Source organism: Fundulus heteroclitus, chromosome 3 (genome assembly GCF_011125445.2).
Source record: "Fundulus heteroclitus isolate FHET01 chromosome 3, MU-UCD_Fhet_4.1, whole genome shotgun sequence".
Taxonomy (NCBI): domain Eukaryota; kingdom Metazoa; phylum Chordata; class Actinopteri; order Cyprinodontiformes; family Fundulidae; genus Fundulus; species Fundulus heteroclitus.
In genome coordinates, this window is record NC_046363.1 from 19176167 (window position 1) to 19194536 (window position 18370).

Genomic DNA, 18370 nt, shown 5'->3' on the forward strand with positions numbered 1-18370 from the left:
TTTTTTTTTTTTTTTTTTTTTTAAAGAAGCCCACATCACAGAGAGACCCCAATCAATTAAGCGTTTTTCAGATTTAATCACAGTCTTTTATACTGTATGAAGTGGAAGGAAAAAGAGACCGAGTTTGTTTTATTATTTATTTTTACAAATGAAAACCTAGTAAAACACAAAAACTGTGGCGTTCATTTGTGTCCATCCCCCCTAGTTAATGTTTTGTTTAATTACTCTCTGCTGCAATCAAAGTTGCATCTCAATTACTAAAATTCAACCCAAACGTTTATTTACCATCAAGATTCAGTTCAAAAAGTCAAACTCATTTATCATATAAATCTATGTAAAATAAGCCTATTTCAGGTGTGTATTATTTCCTCTTCTTTACACTTTACAATGATGGGTGTAATGAAACACAAAATTCAGTTTCTCAGAAAATTACCAATCATACAAATAAAAACCACTTATAATATGGACTTTCATGTATTGCCTTATACAGTCACAATGAAGCCTTGACAGCCACAAAACATTATTAACAGAAGCTGGCTATTCACAGCCAGCTGAATCCTTTATGGAAAACTGAGTGGAAGGAAAAACTGTGTTGGAAAAAGGTGCACGAGCAGCAAAAGGTGCACAGGCAGAACTATACATACAACTGTGCTTGTGTTAAGCTACTCCTGCAAGAGAAGTGTTATACCTAAACTAAGTAGAAAAGAACAGAAGTTGTGCCCAGCAGAGCAAAGTATGCATTTCGCTATGGCAAGTGACTCAATTGCCAGAGCGAAAAGAAGGGGGCCCAAAGGACAGCCTTGTCTGGTAACGCTGGGCAGTTTAAAATACTTTGAACAGTGACCATTAGTCAACACAGAGGCAAGAGGGCTGGCATACAACAACTTAATCCAGGAACAAAAAATCGGGCTTAAACCAAACTTTTTTAAGAAAAAAAAACAAATAATCCCACTCAGTCCTATCAAACGCCTTTTCACCATCCGGTGGTTGGCAGAATAAATTATGTTGAATAGCCAGATATTGTAAAAGGAGTGGCGTCGTTTGATAAATCCAGTTTGGTTGGGTGAAATTACTGATGGAAGAATGTCTGCTATTCTGCATGCTAGTACCTTGGCCAGTACTTTCGGCAAAGAAGTAGGCCTATAAGAAACACAGCCCAGTGGATCCTTGTCCTTTTTTTTAACAGTAAGGAGATACAGGAGATAACCCATGAGGCCTACAGAGAACAGCTGGATTTATACTGAGATCTAATTACGCACAAGTGGACTCTACTAACTGGGTGACGTCGGAAAGCATAAAGGTGCATTGATACAAATACAAGCCCTACTTTTTGGATTTCTGTTTGTAAAAAAAAAAAAATTAAATCCCTTTGTTATTTTGGTTCCCTGTGTTCAGCATGACATTCTGTCACATAAAATCCTAACAAAGTAAATAGATGTTTACTACTAGCTATCAAATTGTATTAAGAGCATTTAACTCTTCAATCTCATCAGCCTCTCTGACTCAACAGCTTTATTACTCTGATTAAAGTGTAGTTCTTTTTCACGGTTGTTCTTTGGGAAAACTCCCAAACAGAGCGTAAACAAACTGCTTCAGGTAATGCATAAATTGAGGGTTGCTGAGATGACTACCTGAGAGAGAGTGAAGATGTGACTTCTCATCCGCCCACCGATGACACTGCAGTGCAATGTGTTTGTCACTGCGCGGGCTGAGCTCATGTTTTTGCTGCTGGATAAGTGTTCAGTAATTGCCGTGTGTTGACACACCTACTGAGGACACACACTTTTTGATGTCCCGTCTTTTCACCCTGGACGTCATCGTTTAGCTGAGTTTGCTGAATCTGACTTGGGCACGACGCAGATGTTGAGTGTAAACTTATGTGGTCCACTATTCTGTTTCTCAGCATAAAAAAACCCCAACAAAAAAACGAAACAAAAAACAACAATGCTCAATAGAAATTAAATCTTTGCGATCACAACAATAAGACAGAAAATTTTCAAACTCTATTATGTGACTTGTAAGGGTTTATGAAAACTTAAAACAAAGATTTTGCACATTTTATAGAAGTTGAATGCTTAACATACAGGGCTGTAGATTATTAGACTTCACAAACCTTGGTTTTAACATCTGGGCCCTTATGAAAACTTAACAGTGAAGCAGAGCATGTGACCTGTTAAAACAGCAAAGAGAAATAATGTTCCTTGAAGACTACCAAGTTAAATATGAATTCCTTTCCATGGACCGGGTATTTCTGGCTGCCTTATCATTCCTAAAATCATTACAGAAACAAGCCAAAAACAAAGAGGTATTCATCCCCTGAAGCAAGTCTAAGCAGTAATTATTCAAAGTAGCAATTAGATTTTTTTTTACACCAGTCAGACAAATTCCTGCACTTCTATCAGGTATTACAATATTTGATTGCATTAAAGAAAAACACCAGTGATGCAGTGTAACTACCACAGGATGAACACGGTGTAATGGGAGAAGAAAACTCAAAAAAACTCCAGGATGTCTCAAGAGTGAAGCCAAGCCTTTCAGGGAACAAATTCTTCATATGAGTCTGACCTCGTACTCAAATTTCCTCCCACACGGTCGCTCTTTTAATCTTGGTGTTGCTTCCCTAACACCCCCACATGTATTGCATGGTTATGTGCAGATCACATTTACAGGAAAGGAAAGTGGAAAAAGCGAAAGCATTAATATAAGCATGGGTGGGTTGATTGCTGATCTGACCTTGATCTGACCTTTCTAAACTAAGATACTGCAGATAAAAGATTTGCATTTGCATCGCTTTTTATTCACAGTAGACTGACAGGAAGGGGGCGGAAGAAGGGGAGAGACATGCGGCAAAGGACCACGGATCGGATTCGAACCCTGGTCGACCGCGTCGAGGACTAAAGGCCTCCAAATATGGGTCGCGCTAGCTGCTACACCACGAGCGCACCAAATAACTGCAATTGTGACTATTTCTGTACACACCAGATCCATGCCCACAGCGCCCTTCACATTTATGGCAACCATGGTAAATATTAATATTAAAATCTGAAAATAATTGATGAGCGCCAATGGGAAACTTGGGATTTTTAGGGTTTGCCAGTCGGTTCTGTATCTTTGGTGATGAGATCCAAGTCTTTGAGGTTAGAAGGCTTTCTTGCCATTGACCAAATTTTTAAACACCCTGTCTCAGCTTCAAGTCGTGACTCTCTGGCTCTGCCTCTCCAAAAGGTAGCTATAGCTTCAAATCAGAAGGAACATGTTAAAGATGACCTACTTAAAATTTTTGGTCATAACTTTGTCTCTGAACCTTCACCACGTCTTCGCTCATGACAGAAACAGTGTTTGACTCATTCCTGTTTCTCCTAAAATCCTAGAACATTTATCTTGTTTTGTTCACCATCAGAATTGGTCCAGACAAGTGCTTCTTTCCCCCACTGATTAAATGTATTTAAATTAAACACTGAATTTATCAGAAAGTTTTCTGTGCAAGCTTATCCTGATTGAAAGAAAATATTCATGCATTGCAAGGCTTCGTCACCCATTATTATTATCCTCGCCCATTATGATTATCGGTGCTACCGATATAACTGTGATGTAACAATCCGCAAAACTAAATTTTATTTGCCTAATCAATGTGAATCATACACAATATTCAATCCTTTAGCAGACGTTTAGTCCAATGTGACTTAGAAGTGAGGAACAACATTTAAGCTTTGTTACAGAGAGGTGGAAACCGATACCCCATTTGGTGTCAAATCTATTTAACTAACAAGAGAGGGAGTTGATGCCAAAGTATTTAAGACATTGCAGATAAGGCTGATTAGTTTCACAAAATCTAATTCTAATCTAAAAGGTGATTTCTGCAATGAAAGCAGCACTGAGCATTCAGCCCGAAGTTTCTAAAAGTGATCAGTGTGAGAGTGTGAGTTGCTGGTTGCAGCCTAACCCCACAACTGGGTCCCGAGGTTATTTACATATACTTCACACAGGAACTAGGGCCTGCCAGCAAACCAGATGTGAGTGGGTGGAAAAAAGGTGGGGGCAGTAAGGACGGGATAGAGAATGAATGAGAGCCACTCTGCATGTCTATTTACATGCTCTCAGTCCCTGCATGCGCTCAGACCAACACCCTTTCGGAGCGTGTAGGTGGATTTATTTCTCTGCTATCTGGTTGCTCAAACCTCCAGGAGTCAGGGAAAAGAAAGCTTCCTCTGGGATTTATTTTTGCATCAGTAATCAAAGCAATGTTTTAAAACCACAGGAAACTGTTCTTCATCCCAGATTTCAGCTCCATTTGTGACACAGACTTCCGTTCATGTTTTTGCTTATGGTCTCAAATACATTCTGCAAAAAACACGCCCTTTTCAGATGTTGCAGTGGAGCCGTGCTCCGGACTGCAAATGAAAACCAGGGTTTTTACGTTTGCTCGAGTCTGCAGGGGATATTAATAGCCATCTCAAGGCTATAGTTTGAGGGAAGCCTTCAGAGCCCGAGGCTTGCCAGCGTTCTTGATTTACCAACCAAACGTGCAATTATGTGCGCACCACACAAATACCAATTTGGGTGTGTTGAACAACCAGCAGAGGTTTTACAGGGGGATTTCAGCTTTTGCAGAATGCGATGCATTCAACGGCTGGAGGTTTGGGGGTTTTAACGATTCGAGGCAGCAGCTGTGAGGAACCTGAGAGACAAAATGCCACTGAATGTGTATTTTTGTGTCTGAATGTGTTTTGCTGTGTGGGAAACTGAAAGAGTAATGACATACCCCAGCTCCTTGCATCACTCAAACACGTCCTGTATTTTGCATTTCAGTTTTGTGCAAACATCTCAATTTTGCAGCTCTACAGAAATCCAACATGTTTATAAATCTGCCCCAGGCTCCTCAGGAGCAGACTGGAAGTAAAGTAGTTTGGTGAAAACTTCTAGTGAAGGAGCGACTGGTGGGAATCCACTCTAACCTGAACCCCCCCAAGGTTTGTTGATCCTGTTGCGGCGTTCCGACTGGAAATCCAATCCCTCTCTCCCTGCTGTGGGAAAGACAGGAATTTTGTTTTTCTGAGTCAAAACTGGTCTCGACAGCAGTCTTTTCTTGTGTGCATGTGTGTGCCTTGAATGCACCACACGCGGGGAAAAAAGTGGAACCTCAATAACCTAAACCACTTCCTTACATACGTCTCTGCTTTTCGACTGCAGCGTCTGGTTGCCCCACTGCAGATATATGAATAATCAGCCTGGACTCTGTGACATGAAACAAGCTTGATGATACATAACCGCACATATTTACAACAGCGGTGGCCTTTCTGTTCATCCAAGGGTATTTTCAGGTGCAGATGAATGACATTAGGGAATTGGAAGATTCCAAGCATTGGGCAGTGGATGGCAGAAGGGGGGTTTATTTTATTTTTATGCATACAAAAAGTGTATAAAAGAAAGAAAATGGAAGATCAATGTTCAGTTTTATGGAGTTTTTATTAACCAATTTAACGACTCACGTCATCCAGCAATCATGTCCCTATTGCTGCTCAGAACCAAAGAGGAATTTGGGCCCCACATGTGAAATTTAAAGCACTGCTGTCTCAGTGAATGTTTGTTTGATGCATATTTTAATGACATTCTCTGTTTAGTTCTTGCCAATAAATGCAAATGATGGTTTCTGGAAGGTTCAACAACCTCAGGCTTTCTGACTAGGATGTGTTGAGAGTTAACCCACTGCTTTGGTGAAATCTGAAAAAAATAAATACAGTTTGGACAACAGACATGTACACAGAGCAGATTTTAACTTTTCAGAGCGGAAGACGTTAATGAACTTATACGCATTCCAAGAAACAGTTGTAAATCATCTGAATTCCCTGAATGTACAAAACATACCGGGGATACATAAAGCAGTGCAATCGCCTGCATTTTTACAGTTGTTTTATTCCAATTACGTGCTTTGTGTTTGCACCAGAATAATCCAGCAGATTGAACTAATTCCACCTACACTGCAAAAACAGATCTAAAAATAAGTAAAATGTTCTTAAAGTTGTGTATTTGTACTTGATTTGAGCAGGTAAATAAGATCATTTGCCAATGGAATGAGTATTTTGACCCCTAATATAAGATAATTAGACATCCTGCACTTGAAATAAGATGATGGAGATGAGTTGTTCCTATTTTAAGTGCAAAAATCCTATTCCATTGGCAAATTACCTTATTTACCTGCTCAAATCAAGGACAAATGCATTCATTTTAAGAACATTTTACTTATTTTAAGTTCCGTTTTTGCAGTGTAATGCATAGTGGATCCTCTCTAAAAGGTCATATGATTTTATGGCTAACTGAGTTTAGCAGGCTATATTTTTTTAAATAAAGTCTAAAGCTAAGTTTCTTCTTTTTCACTTTTTTTTTTACTTACGAAAATTTCTCTGAAGCTCTGGTATTGGTGTTGCTCACAGCTGCATCTATAAACAGACAAAGCTTAACTTTAACAAGTGTGTTTACATGCATCCACAGTAAAATGGGATTGTTGCTTCAATTGGGGGTGCAATTTCTGTCGGTTACCGTCACACGAGGAACCAAGAAGAAGGTTGAAGAAGAATCCTGATTTAAAGCAACCATGAACAGACTTGGTTGGTAAGTTTAATTAATTTAATGACGCTGCCTCTGTGGGACTTTAAAATCTTTCTGCCCCCACTGACATAAGAACAGCCGTCTGCATTTCTTCTCATAACACCAGAAACCAGGCCCAGTGATGCGTGGAGCAAAGATGAAGGTACACCAATTCAAACATTGCCCTATTTAACGTGTAAACGTTGATATTCTCGCACTTTAAAAAAAACTGTATCTGCAACGTTAGCGTTTCCAGATAAGCCCAAAAATGCAGTTTGTGAAAAAAAGATTTCTTTCAGTCTCAAAACTTTTGGCCATAACTGTAACAAATCACAGGAGCTTTTTTAGGTCCTGTGTAAAAAAAAAAGTCTGAGTGAAATGTTTATCCATCCTAAATAAAAAATAAAATAAAAAATATATTGTAATGACAAAATACAAACAAAAAAGTAAACTCACAAGAACCTAAATGGATGATCCCCTCAGATTCTGTAATAAATAAGCTTTATCCAGGTATCTATGTGCTTTGGTAATTTGGATTTTATTGTGTTGTGTTTAAGTTTTTCTTCCCCCTGGATTGTAAATGTAATCAAACATGGTAAAAAGGAATGAGTCATAAATCAGAGTGCCTTTCAGTAAGGAGCTGGGAAAGAACCTGTCTCTGCTGGATGGGAATGCGTTATTCTTCAGGCTTCAGTGTATAATCACATGGTCTGGGTAACAAAATACCCTCCCACTTAAATAATTCCCGTCTGGTGCTGATAAACAACTATCCTCATGAGTAACAGAAAATACTACCTGCCACTTCATCTCCGCTCTGAAAGCCTTGAGTCAGTGGTGATTTGGGATATCTCTGCCAGTCACGTGCTGAATTCCTGCAGACGTCATATTTACAGGGTTTACAGGAGTCAACCAATTGGGAAGGTGCTTCAGGAAAATGTAATAGTTTAGCCTCTTTGTTTTGTGGCGACAGCTCCAGCTTCCAAACTTAAAATAGTTAAATCAAGAGGTTAAAGATCTGTGTGAAGCCAAAGGTTTTAACCATATTGAGACGTGTCCTTTCAGAAAACCAACTATTACCAATCATAATATCAACTGAAATAATTTGATTAAAACAGTCAGAGTTTAACAAATCATCGCCGTCCTATAAATTTGCTGTGTTAGAACTGCAAATCAGGGGAAAAAAATATGTATAATGATAGATAATGTGTACAGATTAAATGTTAATGTTTTTCTTCAGGGAATGCATTTCTAATTGGGCTATTGGCATGACTTGACATCAGAAACAATTCAAGCAACTAAGTACAAATTAGTCCAGAAATTGTGTGTAGTGGAGGAATGACAAACAGCATTCCTTCATTACACATGAAGCAAAAGAGAGAGCAAAAAGTCAGCGAAATATTAAAGATAATACACTGCTCAAAAAAATTTATATAGGGAACACTAAAATAACACATCCTTGGTCTGAATGAATGAAATATTCTTATTAAATACAATGTTCTTTACATAGTTGAATGTGCTGACAACAAAATCACACAATAATTATAAATGGAAATCAAATTTATTAACCCATGTGTTACGGCCCGGCTCAAAAAAAATAAAAACATGGAGGACACGGCAAAAAGAAACCTCTAGGTCCACTAGTGCTCTGAGCCTCGGACACACCTGGCACTTCAGCCACACCCTGACACCACGTTGACACACCCTGATGGGTGGAACGCCGCTCCTTAAAATCCATCAGCTGGCCACGTAATTAGAAGCACCTCCCACAATCAAGGACGTGCATGACAAACAATTGCCGGCCACTTGCTCACAGCAGGGCCGTCACACCATGGAAGTCTGGATTTGGAGCCGTACTCAAAATGAAAGTGGAAAAACCCACTACAGGCGGATCCAGCTTTGATGTAATGTCCTTAAAACAAGTCAAAATGAGGCTCAGTAACATGTGTGGCCTTCACATGCCTGTATGACCTCTCTACAACGCTTGGGCATGCTCCTGATGAGGTGATGGATGGTCTCCTGAGGGATCTCCTCCCAGACCTGGACTAATGCATCTGCCAACTCCTGGACGGTATGTGGTGCAACCTGCCGTTGGTGGATGGAGCGAGACATGATGTCCCAGATGTTCTCAATTGGATCCAGGTCTGGGGAATTGGCGGTTCTGGTCCAAAGCATCAGTGCCTTCGTGTTTTAGGAACTGCTGACACACTTCAGCCACATGACGTCTAACGTTGTCTTGCATTAGGAGGAACCCAGGGCCAACCGTACCAGCACATGGTCTCACCACGGGTCTGAGGATCTCACCTCTGTACCTAATGGCAGTCAGACTACCTCTGGTGAGCACATGGAGGGCTGTGCAGCCCCCCAAAGAAATGACACCCCCACACCATTACTGACCCACTGCCAAACCGGTCATGCTGGAGGATGTTGCAGGCAGCAGAACGTTCTCCACAGCGTCTCCAGACTCTGTCACATCTGTCCCATGAGCTCAGTGTGAATCTGCTTTCATCTGTGAAGAACACAGGGCCCCAGTGGCAAATTTGCCCATCTTGGGGTTCTCTGGCAAATACCAAACTTTCTGCACAGTGTTGGGCTGTAAGCATAACTCCCACCTGTGGACTTCAGGCCCTCATACCACTCTCGTGGAGTCTGTTTCTGATTGTTTGAGCAGACACATGAACATTTGTGGTCTGCTCATTTTGTAGGGCTCTGACTGTGTTCCTCCTGTTCCTCCATGCACAAAGGTGGAGGTAGCGGTCCTGCTGCAGGGTTGTTGCCCTCCTAAGGCCTCCTCCACATCTCCTGATGTACTGGCCTGTCTACTGGTAGCGCCTCCATGCTCTAGACACTACGCTAACAGACACAGCAAACCTTTTTGCTACTGCTCGCATTAATGTGTTGGATGAACTGCACTACCTGAGCCACATTTGCTGCCGTTATTGTGATTGGCCAGTGCTCCAGTCAGTGATGATGCAGAGCAGCTATAATGCACAGGCAGGAAAACTTCCAGTCTGTTCCGCATACACTGTGTTGTTTAAGCGTTCCCTTTATTTTTTTGAGCATCGTATTTTCACCCGCATGCAGGAGAACCACTCGGGACAAGGAAACTGTTTTAAAGGGTTGCTTGAGGAGACAATGATTGTTCTCTGTAGGAGAGTGTGAGTTATAGCTCCAAAGAGTTAAAACAATGTTTGGAAAAGGGGATGATCTCAAGCTTACTGTGTCAGGAGTGAGGAAGTGGGTCAGAGGGAGAGACTGAGGTGAGGTGCTGCGAGGTCTCCTGAGGGATTTGTGTTAGCGGTGTGGCAGGTGAGTGAGACAGTGGGCAGGCAGAGTGGTCAGAGATGTAGAGGCTGTGGGAGATGAAAGTGGAACTGCCTGGTTATCCGGGAGGTTCTTGAGGAGGATCAGAATGTGGCTTGGAAAGGAATAGTTGGTCTGAGGTACGACCAGGACCTTTGGCTCAGATGAAGGTGGAGAACGGAGAAACATTAAATGCTTGAATGTATTTAGAGGTGGTTGGTTTCTGGCTTACAATCTAACCAGTTTGGTTGACCATTAGGCTCCTTAAATACTCAGAGGTGGATTAGATGATTGTATCAAGGTTTGACTGCAACACTCTGTCCAGATAACGCCGCCAGGTGGAAGAACTGCAACTCAGACAAACACCTCAAGCACTCTTTCACTCTACACCATGACAGAAGCATCTCATGATAGTATAGCATATTCTTTGAAGACCTTCTAACTAAATCTTCTAATGGTTGCTTGGCCCAGTCAGTCACCTGACTTCAATCCAAATAAAAATCTGAGGATGGAGCTGAAAATAAATGTGCAAAGAAGACTTTTCAGAACTTAGAAAATTTTAGAGTTTCTATGGAAAAATGGGTTAAAACCACACCTGAGCAATGCATGCAGCCACTTTCTCCCCACAGGAGACATTTTGGAGCCGTCCTTAACGAACAAACAAACAAGAAAAAACCTTTTCTTATCGTTTTTAAATGTGTTTCAATAAGAGTTTTCAATACTCATTCATTGTGCCCTCAGACATCTAGATACACTCTGTAAAAACACACGTTGTTCTTTATCCTCATTAAATCAGACTAACCTTTTCTTTTCTTGGTTATTTAGGATTATCAAAATTATTCATATTTCTTGCGTGTGTAAAATGACAGAGAAAAAATACCCAGACAATTGTGCACCTTAAGTCTGACTTATCCTTGTGTGTAACTTCCAGAAGCATAAAGTCGCCATATCTAGCTGTTCAACCGTTTGCAAGTATGAATTGTATGGGGATGCCCCGCCATCCAACAGCTCAGAAAGGAAATGGGTTCAGTGTCCAAGAGATTAAAGTATTTCAGTGTAAAATGTCAGCATCAATTTGACCTTTTGAAGATGCTGGCTGAAGGTTATAAGACAGCATTACTACACCCACTCAAACTCATGATATACCAAGAAGGGCTGAAATGCTACTTAGAGTAGAGGAGGGCATTAATCTAAATAAAATGTTAAAAGCAAAATTAAAGTTTGGAAATGCTCTTTTTTTTTCTTAAACAGGGGAAGCATGCAAGCTTGAGGACACCATCCCGACCAGGGCCGGAGTGGGACTCATTTTCAGCCCTGGAGTTTCATCCCTCAGACTGGCCCACTTAAGATAACAACCTATTATTTTATTTTACTTTTTAAAAAAAGCAGATTTATTTCAGATTTCCTCCTATTCCCTTTCACTTGTGACCTTTTTGTGTTTACTATCCTACGTTGAATGATAAAAAAAAAAAAAAAAAAAAAATATATATATATATATATATATATATGTATATATATGTATATATATATATATATATATATATATATATATATATATATATATATATATATATATATATATATATATATATATATATGTGTATATATATATATATATATATATATATATATATATATATATATATATATATATACTGTATATCTGTATATATATAACGGGTCACTGATATTGTTTGGGTATCGAAACCAGTTATATTAGAACTAATGCTTGTTTGTTCACACTGTTACAACTGTGCTGTATCTACAAGTCAAAAAGTTATGTGACGATGCATCATACAATCATTTAAACAGTAAAACATTACATAATGCGCCACAACATCACAAAAGTCAATGACTTGGTAATTAACTTGAACGGTGGTTTGCAGGCAACGTTCAACGTCTTTCCTTGCCCACTTCATTGTCCTTATTTGACGTTTGGAAATAAGGACATTGAACCAACACGCGCTTTGATTCCACTAAATTTTCTGGTGTTTTATTTCACTGAAGAGTGAACTGATAAAAGTGCGGAGCCCCACCCAGTCCGCTCTATTTCCCATTCACTAAACAACTTGATGTTGCTAAGGGAGTTCCATACAAAGGAATTAAGATGACCTGAGTTATGTTAACAATTAACCAGAAAAATTCACAGTAAAGTTGATCATCAAATATTAAAACCATAAATCCATTTGGATTTATGTGTACTACGTAACTACAGTCACACAAAAATTGGAGGTCATGCCTACTGATGGAAACTTTGACGTCACAGCGCCACATTTGTCCCTGTATATCCAAGCACAACTGACTCTCCAGTGGATTTGCTCTCATTAACATATTTTTCAGCGATTGCTAACAGGTGGCAGAACAAGATCAGATTGAGACTGAAAGGCAGCGCATCAAGGCTATACGTTCAATCACTCTATGCGCTCTGCCAGTCACATGGAGGGGACAGCAACGACACAACTGAGTGTGTGACTGACTATATAAGCACGTGGTGGACAACACAATCCCCACCAGAACAAGGAGATGCTTCCCCAACAACAAACCCTGGACCACCAGTGACCTGAAGGATCTGCTGAATAAGGAAAAATAAAAAAGAGCTTTCAGGAAGGGAAACAAGAAATTACAGAGGCGTATACAGAAGAAACTTAAAGTCAAGATAAGAGAAAGCAAGGAGGTTTACAAGAAGCTGGAGAGAAAGCTGCAGCAGAACAATATCAGAGATGTGAGGTCAGGGAAGAAGATGATCACAGGCTTCAAGCAGAAGGAGCATCGGGCAGATGGAAGTCTGGAAAGAGCCAATGAGCTGGACACGTTCTTCAACAGGTTCAGTTCAGGAACAAGCTCATCATCCTCCTCTCCCTCCTACAGCCAAACAGTCATCACACCCTCCTTTGACACAAAACTTGCCTGTCACCCCTCAGATGTTTTATCTACCGCCCCAGCCACAGACCCTTCAGCTTCTGCATGTTTGTTCTCAGCCCCCCAGTAAAGGAGTGGTTCTGCAGATGGTGACCGCAGACCACTTCTCAGTTCCTCTGCTTTCTGGCTGATGTTTTGGTCACTTTTAATAGCATTTAAATCACTTTGGGGTTAATAAAGTATTCTTGAATTGAATACTATGAAGTAGTTTATACGTATTGTGATGTATTGGGCCTAAAAGATTTTTCCATGTAATGTGATAAAACCTTAATTCATCTTACTGCATGACATGTCCTCTGTTGCAGCTGAGATAAAAAGTGTTTTATGATTTCTGGTGTTTTGTTTGATGTTACTGGCATCCAACATACACGTAAACTATTAATACAAACGGTTATACATAAAAAGTAAAGTCCATTAGGAAGGTTTGAAAGCATGCCTATGCCAATAAGATTTGATCCTGTTTAAAGTTCAAAGGTCATTGAATGCACATTACCTGCTGTTTTTGTGTCAGTTTCTTAATTGGACAGTTTCTTAATTTTCAGGTTTAACAGGATCTTCTCTTAGATGTTTTTTGGCTGAATGTAAAGATCAGCATAGGTTCTCTTCTGTACGATAACAATATTTGTGTGATAAAGCAATAGGAAGTAGTTTGACTACGTTTAGTAAAGTGAAAGGCCCTGAAAAGTACTGTTCTACTGCTATTTCTTTCTGACAACATATTATTGTTTTCTGGGGCACCAGGTTAACGTATAATATATATATATATATATATATATATATATATATATATATATATATATATATATATATATATATATATATATATATATATATATATATATATATATAACATTTTATAGCCTCCATTTTCCAAGTTAGTTAAAATCTGTCCCACATGATTAGGCTGAATGAAGAAACTGTGAAATGCAATGCAAAAACATATTTTCAAATAAAAGCTTTATATATTTAGACATCTCTGCCTCAGTGTTTCAGCAATATGTGCTGAAACACATCACACAAAATAATATGAATGAATTTAAGTAAAACGGTTTGACTCAAAATACAAAGATTAAGGAGGATTCAAACTATTTCCTGAACTATTTTCCCAAAAAATATACAGCTCATATATTGTATGGTTTACTTTAGATTCAGGATATCTAGGGAAATGTAACATATGGCATGTGTTTGAGGTGATAAAGGAGCTCGAAAAGAGGAGATAAGAGGACTAAAATACCTGACTTAGAGAGAGCAAGGACACATTAGTAAAGCAGCAAAACAGACAGAGGCATGGATCTTTTTCTTGTCCTGATCTTCTTAGGAGTGGCAGGTATATGATTTAATTATTTATATTGGGACATCGAGTGGCACCAGAGACTCTTGTTATAATTGACACCGGTAAGTGAATTTTCTATATTGTAAAAAGTTGAATCTTACCTTCGGATCTCCAGTTGGCCTGGAAGATGATGAGAAGATTGTTGGGGGGTATGAGTGCCCGAGAAACTCTGTGCCCTATCAAGTGTCGCTCTTCACTGGGTACAACTACTGTGGAGGGATTCTCCTGTCTGATGAGTGGGTGCTGTCGGCTGCACACTGCAAACCAAAGTAAGAAACGTGATAAATATCACATATTTTACCGCATGGACAGTGCATTGCAAACAAAGATTCGTGCAACATGAACCTTTTAATGATTTGTCACTTTATTATCATCATATTTTATGGATTTTATTCAGATTTTGTGTGTGTGTGTGTGTGTGTGTCATATCTTTTGTGAACTCAATGGAAAAAGATACAGGGTTTTGAGTTTTTTTGTTTTTTTTGTATTGTTTTTTTTTCAAAATAGTAACTGAAAGCTTTGCTGTTATTCCAGGGTTTCTCTGTATTTTGTTCCAGCCATCTTCCAATCAACTCTGACCAGCTTCCATGCCCTGTTAAATAAATGCATTAACCTCCATCTTGGCTGCTTGTTTGGTTTATGCTAGCCATGACAGCCATTGATTTCAGGTGGATGGCCACCTTTTTATAAGTTTGCAGTTGTCCCATTTTCTTTTGATTTCTGAATGTTGAACATCGTCCTTTAACCTAACCCTGCTTTAAGCTTCTCCACACATCAGACAAGTCAGTTTTATCCCTTGTCTGGTGGTGCTCCTGAGTCTTCATGAAGCTTTTTGTTCTCTTATTTTCTCTAACAAACCTCTCAGGCATTCACAGAACGACTGAATTTATACTCAGATTAATTTACACACTAACTACACTTTTTTATATTCATATTTGTAAAAAAAAACAACATTAAAAGTCACATATCATTTCCAATTAATCGCTACTTTGTGTGATTGTAATGTAAAATACATTAAGGCTTATAACTGAAATGTGACAAAATATGAAAAGGAATTTGATAAGGGGTGGGAATGTTTTTCCAACACACTATAAACTAGCTTTTTTGTCTTGAACTAAAATGTAACATCTAAATTCTAGAGGTTTTAAAGAACATCAGTGCTGGGGAAACTATACTGGCTTTCCAAAATGTTTGTTTTTTTCAGGGCGAATGTCGAGGTTCGGCTGGGAGAGCATGACATCTGGGAACCTGAACATACTGAACAGCACATCATGTCTGCCACGTTCATTCGCCACCCTGATTACAATCCTCGCACGCAAGACAGCGACATCATGCTGATCAAGCTGAGTCAGCCTGTTGTTCTGAACGACTATGTGCGCCCTGCCATGCTTCCATCCCAGTGTGCCAGTGCTGGGACGATGTGCCAGATATCTGGATGGGGGAATATTCGCCCCAGTGATGAGGGCTGTGAGTTAAACATTGTCTCCGACAGGTGATGTAACCAATTGGGGACAGAGAAATAGCTGATTTCTGTGTCCTTACAGCAAGGTACCCACACAAGCTGCAGTGCCTAGAAGTCCCTCTGTTGAGTGATGACTCCTGCTTCAATGCATATCCTTTTCAGATCACTGAAAACATGATATGTGCTGGATATCTTGAGGGGGGGAAGGATTCCTGTCAGGTAATACCATTATCATAGGCGCATACACTTTTTTTTTTCTTGTTGCAAAATGTCTAACTTGATATCCCACAACCTTTTTTTCATTTTAGGGTGACTCTGGAGGTCCCATGGTGTGTAAGGGAGAGCTCCAAGGAGTCGTGTCCTGGGGCCATGGCTGTGCTCAGAGAAACAAGCCTGGAGTGTACACGAAAGTTTGTAATTATGTTTCCTGGATCAAGACAACAATGGCGTCTGGCTGATGTGTAAAGCTGAAGACTTTACATGTACACTGGAAAAATGAGTAAAGACAAACAATGGGACTTATTCATCTAAAGTGTGTTTTTTTACTGATAGTTCACAAAAATTTCTATTTATTAAGTTGAATCAACATGGGTTTAAATAGCAAGCTATTATGGTAGGGTGTGAGTTAAAGTTCTTACTCATTTCACAGTCTGACAAACTACTTATCTATAATGCTGACTACTCTAATCTCACAATTATTCATCATCAGTGAAAATACGTAGGTTTGACTTTGATAGGAGCAGGTCCAGAGAACTGTTTAGGAAAGCCCATCAGGTCAACATGGTGTGAACTAAATTTGAGTCTTATTCTCAAAGTAATAGATATGGGTGATCATTCCTCCATTTCATTAAAGCCTACGGGTAGCAAAGAAGCTTAAGCTTTCATAGCAGAATCTGCCTAAGTAAGATGGTCATCATATTAGCATTTTTATGTTACATTAGCTCCGATGTAATGCTAATTTTTAATTATGTGTCATCATAACACAATAGCCCATTTTCCATTGAAAGTTCCAGGATTTAAACCCCCGGATTTGGTTTACCTGCAGGTAAGTGAAAGCCTGGGGCTTTTAAGAAAGCATGTATCAATTGCAGGTCATTTATTTAAATCCGCCTAATGACGAATGGGGAAGTTGTGCAAAAAATGGCATTTCACCTTCAGTCCAGCGGGTGGCGGTAATAAGGAACCAAGGCCAACAACCAAAGACATATCTCTGTAGGTTGATTAGTCGTATAGAACCTATGGACTATTTTCAGGTCATCAGTTCTCACTTCTTGTATTCTTCAATGAGTAATTGTACGTCATTTTGAATTAACTGAAATAAAAAACGTGATTTAGTTTATGCAACCACCGTTTTCTAGACCTCACAAATTTCCCTTCTGTCATCCTTCTCTATATGCTATCCAGCTTTTCGTGTAACTCTTTTTGGATTTCAAGTTAGTTAATAAATTATTTTTGTTTCAATTGATAAATAATAGTAGATGATGAGCAGTTTTAGTTATACTGCTGAGTAATTCCTCTCATTATTCCTTAAGTTGCAGTTAAGGTTAAATAATTACAAAAAATTTTTTTCTACCTTTACCAACCTGCATTTGCCCAGAGTCACTTTACAACTACACAATTAATTTAGAATAACTACTAAACACTGATTAAAACACTTACTTTTCTTTTATTAATACAATAATCAGTATTTTTCAGCACAGGAAATATTTCTAGTAAAAATGTTTTGTTAGAAAAACACAAAAACAAAACAATAAAAAAGGCTACAAATAAATAAAAGATAATCAGTCTTCAGGTACAAGGAATCGATATGAAGACTGTCTAATTATAAGCAAATATTTCTAAAGCAGAAGATACGTAGACATAGATAATGGCAGGACACAAGGACCCCTGAGAGCTTTTGGCAAATTGTATCCAAACAACGGCCTCCTGCAAAGCTGTCTCCATAAAAACATGAAAATGGAAAATAATAAAAAGTTAACACTTCACCAGGTTAGGTTTACATGAAAAGCCAGTAGTAGAGAAATGTGTATTTTTTTATTTACCAGGAAAGTGAAAGTGCTCTGTTGGATCATTAGTACTCCAATGTTTCCTACAGAACTGTGGTGAAACTGTTTATAATTATTGCCTACATTAACTTAAAATGCCAAAAGCTGCCGGGAAAAAATATTGCATTTTATTTTCTGGTAGTTCTTGGAGCTTCATTAGACCAGGGCTTCTGGGGCTTTAGGCTTTTAGCCCTGGATGTTTTCCGAACAGCCTTAGATCTCAGAAGGAAGACATTTAGATAAAAAGACACATCAAGCCCTAAAATGACGGCACACTTAATATTTTAATTTTACAACAATCAGATTTGTTTCTATTTTATTCCATATAATTACATCCCCCTCCACCACAACCTGACAGTGAACCAAAAGCAAAGGTTTTTGGGCAAACGCTGCTCCGTGATTGTGCAGCAACGTGCACCACAGCCAGGGACAGGCAGTCTGGGGCTCTCAGCCAGCCTCATTCATTACTGAAAACAGGTTTACATCAGGGGAGACCGCTCATTTCACAGCAACAGCAGAGCCAACTGCAGAACACGAGCCTGGTGTGTGTGGCACACAGAAAACAGGTGGAAGTAGGATGAACCAGACACGCTGACTCAGAACTAATTGTAAGTTACAGCTAATCACTTATATTCACTCAGCAAGATGTGAGGTGGAGATAAGCATCAGATGGGTCATCATGAGGATTAGCAAGCAGAGGGACTTTCACCTGAGCACCTGAGCTAA

The 18370-nt window shown here is 39.3% G+C and overlaps 1 protein-coding gene and 1 long non-coding RNA gene across 2 annotated transcripts; one reads left to right on the forward strand and one right to left on the reverse strand.

The window, feature by feature from the left end:
* Positions 1-5605: 5605 nt before the first annotated feature.
* On the reverse strand, positions 5606-7585 carry LOC110367198. The gene is made up of 3 exons (XR_002427300.2): positions 7381-7585; positions 6392-6437; positions 5606-5721 (listed from the first exon to the last, which is right to left on the reverse strand). It is a non-coding gene; the product is annotated as an uncharacterized LOC110367198 (long non-coding RNA).
* A 5040-nt stretch (positions 7586-12625) lies between these two features.
* Positions 12626-16117, forward strand: LOC118556240 (trypsin-3-like). Its single transcript, XM_036127627.1, has 5 exons — positions 12626-12713; positions 14205-14406; positions 15342-15604; positions 15682-15818; positions 15908-16117. The coding sequence occupies exons 1-5, from the start codon at positions 12626-12628 to the stop codon at positions 16055-16057; spliced, it is 840 nt and encodes a 279-aa protein (XP_035983520.1). The 3' UTR covers positions 16058-16117.
* The last annotated feature ends 2253 nt before the right edge of the window (positions 16118-18370 follow it).